The following is a 10,910-nucleotide window of genomic DNA, read 5'->3' on the forward strand; positions in this document are numbered from 1 at the left end:
TATTTCCTTCTGCTTAGCTATAAGGCAGGGCTGTCTCCAGTCATTTGTTAGCCGAATTGCTCTTTAGGGGAGACATTTGGAACAGTTTATTAATCGGGATTCTGGTCTATGTTTACGCACGATGGGCTGTGCCAATGCGTTTCAATGAAGAGACAGAGACCGGAGTAAAATGAACTTAGTTTACTGAAGATTCACTCAAAACACACAATAAACATTCAAGCATACAAGAACTAAGAAAAGCAGTTAGATTTTGGACAGCACAGTCACATTAGCAGGTGGTCGTTGGTGGGGAATTATATTTACCTTCGATGAGGCGCAGTGTAATGGTCTTAGCTGCAGACTAAGACAAAGCGAGTTGCGGAGTTGGTACAGGGAGGGGGCCAAGAGAGGGTCAGCAGAGATAAAGAGGGCGCTGGTGCAGGGGAAGGCTGAAGGCTCTGTGCGCTATGTTTTAAACCCTCTTTCGATGGGGCGAGGGGTGGGCCCAAGCGGATTACCAGATGGCCCTGCCCCGGGGGTCAAGGATTGGTCAAGGGGTCAATATTCAAACTATTGATTAACTGCTGGGAGGAACCTTGGGTGGGGGCAGGTTATGCGTGCTGGAGACCTCGTGCTCCTGAGTCATCTCAAGGCTTGTGGACTAGATCCTCTATTGTTGTCTGGCAGAGGAGAGCTTTGACATAAGCCACTTTAGTTGGAGACAAGGTGGCTGAGTTAACTAATTAGTTTCTGTGTTTGTTGTAGAGTTTATGTTTGCTTTTACATGATGAGCTTGAAGACTCAGGGGCCCTGCTAGTTCAATGTAAATCATTCCTTGCAGCTGACATCGTCTCTGGGTGCCCTCAAGTTGAACTCCTTTATTCCACAGTCACTTTATTTAACCCTTGTATCAAGCTTCATGGATCACTGCCTTGTCGTGGCGAGGGGGCTTGCGCAGTTCAATGAAGCTGTGGGCTATGCCGTGAAGGGCCACCCAAGACGGACAGGCCACAGCAGAGAACTCAGACCAAGCGTGATCCACCTGGAGAAGGAAATGGCAACCCACTCCAGTACTTTTGCCAAGAAAACCCCATGGAAAGTACCAAAAGGCTAAAAGATATGACGCCGGAAGATGAGCCCCTCAGGTCGGAAGGTGTCCAATATGCTACTGGGGAAGAGCAGAGGGCAAGTACAAGTAACCCCAGAAAGAGTGAAGCGGCTGGGCCAAAGCCGAAAGGACGCTCAGTTGTGGATGTGTCTGATGGTGAAAGGAAAGTCCGATGCTGCAAAGAACAATACTGCATAGGAACCTGGAATGTAAGATCTATGAATCAAGGTAAGCTTGACGTGGTCAAAAATGAGATGGCAAGACTGAACATCGATATCCTAGGAATCAGTGAACTAAAGTGGACAGGAATGGGCGAATTTAACTCAGAAGACCATTATATCTACTACTGTGGCCAGGAATCTCGTAGAAAAAATGGTGTGGCCTTTATAGTCAACAAGAGAGTGCAAAAGTCAGTACTGGGATACAATCTCAAAAATGACAGAATGATTTCGGTCCGATTCCAAGGCAAACCATTCAACATCACAGTCTATGCCCCAACCACTGATGCAGAAGAGGCTGAAGTGGACCGGTTCTATGAAGACCTACAACACCTCCTAGAACTAAAACCAAAAAATAATGTCCTCATCATCATAGGGGACTGGAATGCTAAATTAGGAAGTGTAATGTATTCAGCCTGACATGCCCGGACTTGCCCGGGCTGGCCAGGCACAATTCCTATGTTAGCTTCAGTCGAAAGACAAAGGATCTGGAGGATCCTAGCCGGCCCTATCAAATGGGCTAGCTTCCCAGCCGGGAGACCAATGGTCACCCGGTTACTGTAAATAGCCTATCGGGAGTAGGGGGTGTGTTTAGGTATGCTTGGTGGCGGGTTTTCTGAACGTATATAAACCGGCCTGCGAGCCGGTCAGTTGTCTTTGTCCTGAACTAAATAAAGGTATGCTTAGCTGAAATCACTCTCCGTCTGCATACTTTTCACTATGTGTTATATTTTTATGTGTTAAATTGTGTTTTATTTAATTATTTTAAGTATTTTTATATAAATTGCAATTTTAAGTGCTTTTTAATGTTTTAATATTAGATACGCTTCAATGTTCGCTGCTTGGAGACTCCAAACTGGGTGGAAAGGCAGCACAGAAAAGTTTTGTATAAATGAAATAAATAAATCTATAGTTCCCATGGTTCTTTAAGAAGTACTGTGTATCTGGTTCAAATGTCTAGGGCAGAAAATCGGTTCTTCATTTATTTTGCTGTGCAGAGTCTCTCCCTGCCATGGGATTGCCTTCTGTTTTTCCATAATTTCTCTGTTATTTCATTGGTTTCTCCAAAATGTAATCCCAATTCCTTAAAAAAGAAATGCAAATTGACAGGAAGGTTAGTGTTCTTACTGCAGCCATGATATTTGCAGTGTAAAGTTGCCAGGTCCCTAACTCTTCCCAGTGGGGTGCTCCTGGATGTTCCTGCAATGACATCACCCAGAAGTGACATCATTGTGCTAGGCACGTCACAGGGGGACTCTCTAGCATTCACCCAAAAACTCTATGGTCACCATACAGTTTTTGGCTGAATGCTAGAGCATCCCCCTCCAACCTGCCCAGTGCACCAGGCACGTTGTAGCCACGGACCCCTTCGGGGGCAGAGCTCCCCTGCTGGCCAGCGGGTGGATCAGGGGGCTGAAATTGGGGGGAAACCTGCCCCCCTCGAGAGGATGGCAACCTTACTGCAGTCTCAGAAAATATGCACAATATGCATAATTGGTCATGATCATCATTGGTCATGATCAGGTATAACAGTTACCAGATTTGTGACTGGTTACAGAATTTGTGACTGGAGTTACAGAATTTGAAAATTTTAGTGGCAACATCACTCATCAATATTTCATTCACAATCAAGGTGGCTTGATTTTAATCTAAAATATGAAAGGTAAGTATTTAACAGATATGGAGAATATGGGATTTAATTTTAAATTTAAAAAAACCCTAATATTGCAAGAGTTGGCAATGCTGTTATCTGCAAGCAGGCAAAACACACATGTTTGTCAAGAAATCTAAACATGGGAACAAGCATGCAGGGACACATTTATACACCCAAAGGCATCCACATAAATTACAAAAATATTTTTTAAGACCCCACACAGAGATACGAGGGCATGCACAAACAACATATTCTCTATGTTCCTTGGGTGCCAGGTGAATCAAGGGACTGCCAAGAAAACTTGAAGAAAGGAATGTAAATTTATTCTGAAGCTTGTTTTCATAGCTATGTGAGATCCAGTGTGGTTCAGTGGTTAGAATGTCAAGACTATGACCAGGAAGACCCAGGTTTAAATACCTACTAGGCCAAACCTTTCTGGATGACTTTGGGCCGATCCCTCTCTGCTTAATCTATCTCACAGAGGTGTTGTAGCTGTGGTTATTGTTTTGTGTATGTGTGCATGCACACACACACGCACATGCAGTAACTATTGTGTGAGGACTCCTGTTATATAAAATATGGACGCATATAGGCAAGTTTTAATGCTCAGGGACACTTTGAGGCTGTTTCACATTTCTAGCGGCATCATAACAGCTCCTACACTTTCCCAGTAATGTTTGAAAAAAAGGATTGTGTAGACAGGGCCAATGATGCAATTACTTTCCATGCCTGTGTCTCCCTATCCCTGATACTGGTGACACTGCAGTGTAAATCATGTTGCCAGCCAGCTTGATCATGTGATCACCTTTCAAACATTACTAGACCTTCATGGGACCAGCTTGTTAAGTCGCTCGCTTAACAGAATAGTCGGAGAGTGATTCAGCAAAGATTCAGCTTTAATCAACAACTGGAACACAACTCCAACACGGATCAACATGAATAGCCAGAACAGCTCTTACATTGCAGCTGTTCTGCTTTTAAACTCTCGGCTAATGTAGCCACGCCTACTATATAAATACCAACCAATTAGGTTGTCCACATAAAGACCAATCACGGACGTTCCCGCTCAGGGAGCTTGCTGGTACTTGATTGGCTGGTTCTTCCTGGGCTACCAATATGATTGGAGGGATTTGGATCCTAGCCCAGGACGAAGCTTCACATGGTGTTTCTATAGGGTGATTCACATACAGTTTGCCTTGCACTGAATACACCACACAGCCACACTGCAGAAGCTTCCATATATTCTCTCTCTCTCTCTCTCATTTCCAACTGCCTTCCAAGGAGTTAAGGTACCCTTCAAATATCTAGTTCCCCTCTCCTCCATGAAGTATATATGTGACTGGTCTAAGCTCACCCAGTGAGCTTCATGGCTAAGTGGGACTCGAAAACTGTTCTCTTCGAAGTCCTAGTTTGACATTAGCCACTACAACCCTATGTTCACACTGCCAGCAACATATGAACTGGCCTTCCATTGTTATCCTTTATACTGCTGAATAAATAGTAGAACAGAGTCACATACTACCATGCTTTCTTCAGTACTAACTAGGGTTGCCAGACCTGGCCTGGAAACTGGCTGTCATGATCTGGGCTGTGCCACCAGAGGCCTACTAGGCCCAGGGAGCCTGGCTAGCAGTAGGTGAGGCTGGGCCTACAACTCCCAGAAGCCCCTGAGAGGTTTTGGAGCCAAAATTGACCAATAGGGAAGAAGAGGGCTGGGGAACAAAAGGGCTGGTGCCAGAGCAGAAGCTGTTTTTTCTTCCAGAGGGTAGAGCCAGAAGGAAGGCTGCTGCAGGAAGAAACCCTCATCCTGAGGGAAGGGTGAGTAGTCTATTGTCACTTGTAATTGTGAGCTAGGGACAGTATATACTTATACGCATTAGGGCATTTGATTTCTTTTCTTTTCACCCACTTACTGTTATTATTCTGCACCTTGTTGTTTGACCTCCTATAAAATAAACCTTTTCCTTGTTTCACTCTGCCTGGTCCTCACGCCTGTTATTCGGCCAAAAGGGAGGTCTAAAGGTCTTGGGAGGGTGCTCTGGGCCTTCTCAAAGGAACCTAAATCCAGAGTGGTGGCACCCCACCTGAGCTGTGACACCAGCACAAGACCAAGTATTGGGCAGCTGTCTGTGATGGTATGACATCACCTCTGGGGAAACCCTGACATGACATTATGCTTCTCTCCAGATGGCCAGATATTCGATATGGTAAACCATAGAGCTTCCCATAGGGATGCAAGACCTGGCCTGGAAACCAGTGGGTGAACAAATGTTGGGAGCTGTCTGTGACAGGCTCATGTTACCTCTGGGAAAACCCAGAGGTTACATCATGCTTCTCTCTTGCATTCAGCGATTCCAAGAAAGGACTGATTTTACTGTGAGTTCTCCCTGAGAGTGATATCAGTCCCTTCTAGGCATCTAGATTTTATTACAGAGTTTTTGGTGATTCTTTGAGAAGTGTGACATCATGCCATTGCTGAAGGCAATTTTAAAAAATCATACTCCCCCTGGCCTCAATGCTAACTGATATTAAACAATATGCGAGCCATGGGCTCAGCTTCTTTTGATATGCACAGTTATTAGATAAACAAATACTTTAGAGTAACTGTAATGGAGCTATGGCTGCTGCAGACTGAGTGGAACAAACTCTTTAATAAACTGTTTAATCTTTAACTATTAAACAATAAAGGACTTCATTACCTTTTACGCATTTTTGTAAACAGTTAAACCATCAGGCCAATTATGAGCAGCAGAGTCTGCTATTAAGAGCCAAGGAAGAAATGAGAGCTACTGTCGAGCAGATCCCCCCTCCCTATACGTGAGGCTGTTTCTAATTAATGTTTAAGCAATATAATTTTAATAGTTTTAAAATGGTTGCTTCTAAAAATCAAACTTACATATATACTCCTTAATGCAACTAAGTGGTGTTGGTGGCATGCATGAATGTGGACATGTTATATTGCTAGAGGAATTAAGGTTAGGCTTTCTGTCATTCACTTCCATCCATCTCTCATTTTAATGCTTCCCTAATAAACCTCCAGTCCTATGGTTGCCAAAACAATAGACTTGCCCTATAATAATACATGGCCTACAATGGCTACATTAGATAGATGAGAGAGAGAGATGTTGAAAAGTACTAAGAAACGTGGAGTGATTTCAGCAAAGTACTTTTATTCAGCAGGAACCAGACAAAGACTGCCGGCTCGCAGGACGGTATATATGCCCAGAAAACCCACCACCAAAACCCACCCTCTACTTCCTATAGGCTATTTACAGTAGCCGAGAGTCCCATAGGCTCTCGGCTGCGGACCTGGCCCTCTGATAGGTGCGGGCTAGGATCCGCTTGGCTATTGTTCTCCCTGAGCGAAGCTTCAGGGCTTTGCTTGACCGCATGGCCCAACGGTCACACACGTGGCAATGGCGGAGTACATTACAGATGTCAAGACCCCTACTGAAATGGACTCCAAGGAAGAGTGTGAAGACCCAGAAATATGGTCTGGGGGAGAACAGGGTTAATGCCTCTGCTCCATCTGCTCCAGAACTTGCCCCTGATAAACCTGCAGAGGGAATTCCTCTGCCAGAATTTTCTTCTGTCCCCCTAAGGCCTGGGGAAACTAAGTGTCAGTTCAGGACTTGGTCCACAAGCCCACCAGAGTCTGCCTCTTCCCGGCAGGAGCAGTAGAGGCAGAAGGTTCGTGCTGAGATAGCCCAGCAAAGGTGTAGTGCCAGGCTTGCAGCCCATCCTTCACCTCCTGGGCCAGATCAGGATGGATGATGTAATCCTTTGCAGGATTCTGGCCCCAGTTAAGCCTAGACTCTGGCGCTTTTCACATTACCATTCTAAACCAGAAGTTATCCATTGTTGGCCCAGTTCCAAGTAAAGTGATACAGGGACGGGGTTTCATACAGCAAACTTCATCCCATTAATGAGCTGTCTCTGAAATTTTGTTCTTTACCGAAAAGGGGGGGGGGCTTTTTTTTGGGGGGGCGTCCCCCCCCCCCCCCCCGAACGTTCTAAGCTGCACACTATAGCACTAAATCAATATAGTCTCTCAGTGGAGTTAAGGAATCTCAAAGGTGCTTCAGTAACACTGAAGTGCTATATTGATTTAGTGCTATAGCATTCAATGTAGAACATTTGGGGTGGGAAAAGGGCGAGGAAGATCGCACGGCAAAAAAAGATGGGGGGAAAAGCAGCATTGCAGGAAGTGCTACGGACATTTTAAACAGCACACCACAGCAATTCAGAAATGCAACTAAGAGGTAGGTTTGCCAGACCCCCAGTCCAGGCAGGGGTTCCTCTGATTTCTGGGGCTCCAGCCTGCTGCTGGCCAGCTGGTCGGCAGGGGAAGCCCCACCCCCAAACAGCAAAATTGCACACTGATGTCGCTGGCACAATGTCATCATGTGAAAGTGACATCATCATGCCAGGGACGCCGTGCAGCAATGCTCTGGTATTTTGGACAAAACTTATGGTAACCAGAGAGTTTTGCCTCCAGTACCAGTTGCCGTGCGATGCCCGGGTGTGATGACGTCACTTTAGTGTGATGTCATCGTGCTGGTGATGTCACACGTGCCTACGTCCCCCCGTCGTCGCCCCACTCCTGGATGGCTCCCTCCCACCCTCCACCAGCAGATTAATTGGACCTGGCAAGTGGCAACCCTTCTTAGAGATGAAAACTCAAAAATGGCTCAGCCCTGCTTTGCCAACAGGATGCAAGCAGCTTTGTATGAACAGGTAAATAAAATGCGTTAGCAGCTGGTTGCTAAAATGGTTGTGTCTGAAGTGACACAAAATATCCATTAGCATCCAAAATATCCATTGCTACTAAAATGGATTACAAAGACTATCTGAAAGGGGCCAAGATGAGGCATGTTGCTTCCAAAGCAGATGAAGTTGCTGTCCTTCCAGCCTATTTAAGCCTTGAACTGGGAGGAGAAGCTTGCTGGATCAACCACTTCACTAGGTTTTGTGTGTGTATGTGTGTCATGAAGGATATATAGAGAGTTAAATCAATATGTCATTAGGTATTATGCTGTCGTATTATATCAATAATTTTCTGCTAGATGGCCTGTCTCTCCCACCTCAAGCAAGGGTACTTCATTTCCCCCCCTCAAAATGTATTAGTTTCATTTTTATGTAAATTCTCAGAGCAACGTATAGAATCAGTTTAAATGTATAGAGCAATGTATAGAATCAGTTTAAAAAACAATGCACAAACATTATGCTTGGTTTTCTCACTGCTTCTGCAGAACTGGGTCAAGTGCATATATAATACATAGTAGTAAGGGGAAAGTCATAATTCTCCAGAAAGTATGGATATTGCCTAAGAATGTATATACAGTACATGGGAATACCCCTGTGCTCTTGGTTCACCCTTTACCTTGCAACACAAACAATGCAAGAAAGGGAAAGAACTCATGGAATAGTGCAGTGGTTCTAGTGTGCCACCACTGCACCCTCCTCCAATGTGTGTTTAAGCACTACCTGACACACATTGCTTCCCACTGTCTAATGAATACCATCACAGATTCAACTCACCTGCACATGCTGCACACAAAGCATTTGGGGTGATAAGTCCGTCCCAAGGCTGAAATAACCTCCCCAGTGATGAAATCCTGGCAACTGTCACAGCGGGTGCCATAGAGCTGTTGATAATCGTGGGTGCAGATATACTCTCCATTTTTAAAGAAGAAACCAGACTGAGCTAGGTCACAGCCACAAACTGGAGAAGAGAAAGCACAGGAGAGTCAGTGTTTTAGTAATCTTTTCCAATCAGGCATATTCTTTTGAAGAACTTCCCTAAGATCTCCCCATTGGGTGGACAGAAAGAATGGCCAACACAAAGACTTAGTCAACAGATCAGTTACCTTGGACCACTTCACATGTTGGCCACAACTACTCTATTTTTATCCTGCTGTTTTCCACAGCAAGCACAGAACAGAGGCAAATCCTTACGTAGGTGTGGTGTTGAAACTGGCTGTGGATCCCTGACCTGTGCACGTGTCTGCCATTCTCACTTGTTCTGTTTGGTACAGGAAGCACCAGAGCAATGCTGGTGTAGCAATGGCAAACACAACCACTATAGAAAGTATGAAGGGCTCTTAGGGCCAAATCACACTCTATTAAGAATTAAGGCTTCAACTGGAGAGCTGGCTTAGGGAGGTGGTGCTGACAAGAGTTTAAACCTTTACCTTGGTGCTGATTCTGCCAGTTGAAATCACCCCAATGAAGCTGCTATTAAGTCACACATGAGAAAAAAGACAGCCAAAATACACCCCATCTTTCCCCCCGCTGTGGCTCAGAGCAGGTCTTTACAGTTGTTGCATTTCACCACACATATGGGAGAACATGCTATGTACGATCTTCCCAATATGCACAACCACTATTTTGTTTGAAAAGGACACCATATTTTCAGTCTGGGTACATACAACACAGAAAATACTTGCATTTCCCCTGGGGAATGTGGATATCAGGAGGATCACATGCAGCACATTCTTCCCATATGCTTGTTGAAACATGACTGAAAAGGGCTTGGGGGATGATTTCAGTCAGGGAAATAGCTGAAGCCGTCTTCCCTCTGTCTCCCATGACTGTAACCCTGATCCCAACATTTCCTTCATAACTGCTTAAAAACCTTTAAAAACATACTGGGAAGTCTGATCACAGGTCTCCCATTAATGTGCAGCTTGTTCCTTAGAAAAGCATGAGGGGCTCTACTGCCAACCTGCTCCAGGTCTCAAATTACAATGCATGGCAGCTTACAAGGGAATTCTCATGGTGCCATGGCTGCGCTATGTGGCCTCCTTCCTTCTTATTTCTGCAGCACATTTTCCAAGGGCTGTTTCACACAGGCTGTTTCACACAGTTCCCAGGCCTATATTCCTATAGACAAACATATTGTGTGAAATGACTGTTTTTGAGATTGAAATAATGGGGGGGGGGGACTTCAGCAATCACAAAAAGTTTCAATTGGCTGTAGAAGCATATCAGAACAAGAAAAAGCAAAAAAAAAAAAAAAGATAGTGCAGGGGGAAAATATCATTTATTCAACTTGACAATGCCTGTCAACGCTATTTCACAGATCCCCCTGATGAAGTATAGGCAAAATGTATAGGGATTATCAAGCAGAACAAATTATATATATTTTATTTCATCTGGCATACCCCCAATAACGGTTACTGACTCTCCTTCTAGTGTTGTTTGTTTATGTGTTTTTAAATTAATTCTATATTTTAACTGTATTTTAATTGTTTAAATGTTTTAATATTTTTATGTGGAAAAGTGGCCTGTGGAAAAGTGGCATTAAAATGTTCCAAATAAAAAAATCCCTATTTACTCACTGCACCATTTTTTTTTGTCTTGTCATTTTTACTGTTCTGTATACTGGTGTAGCCCCCCCCCCTTTTGCACTCCTGTACAAGTCTACTGGCTGTTTCAGTCTTTCATATCTCTGAACAATTCTGAGCACTATCTATATACTGCTGCATAGGGAGTCCTCAATTCATTAATGTGGCACAAACTTCATCAGTGAGCACAGATGAAAGTCTCTATGGGACTCGAAAACCCTTTCAAATCAACCACTGCAAAATATTTTGGGTCTCTGACCAATGCTTTACACATTTACACCACCACACAGTCCCACCATACTGTAATACTGGCAGCTGAACATGTGAAATGAATCAAGTTTTTTTAAAAAAAACTGTCTGAGGGGATATGCACGTGAGCTTTGTACAGTGTTAGAGCTGTATTGGAACAACAGGGCCAGTTCCAGGTATTGGGGGGTATTGGTGAGAGAGTGCCAATGGACCCCCTTTCCTCTGACCACCACGAGCCCCAGTGTTCTCTCTAAGCTGAGTTAGTGTTAGCCAGCTCACAGTTTTTTAGCCTCTGGCTCACACATTTTTGTCTTAGCTCAGGAAAGATGGCTCCAGTAGCCAAATCACTCGCA

At 44.4% G+C, this 10,910-nt stretch overlaps 1 protein-coding gene across 1 annotated transcript in view; it reads right to left on the bottom strand.

The window, feature by feature from the left end:
- ABLIM3 (actin binding LIM protein family member 3) overlaps nucleotides 1-8,558 on the bottom strand; it is a 91,885-nt gene extending 83,327 nt beyond the window's left edge. Inside the window, exon 1 of the mRNA XM_015412639.1 lies at nucleotides 8,501-8,558. Coding sequence (XP_015268125.1) covers nucleotides 8,501-8,508 — 8 coding nt within the window. The 5' untranslated portion in view covers nucleotides 8,509-8,558. The remainder of the gene's footprint in view (nucleotides 1-8,500) is intronic.
- Nucleotides 8,559-10,910: the final 2,352 nt, after the last annotated feature.

Source organism: Gekko japonicus, unplaced genomic scaffold, assembly GCF_001447785.1.
Source record: "Gekko japonicus isolate JY-2015 unplaced genomic scaffold, Gekko_japonicus_V1.1 scaffold222, whole genome shotgun sequence".
NCBI lineage: Eukaryota > Metazoa > Chordata > Lepidosauria > Squamata > Gekkonidae > Gekko > Gekko japonicus.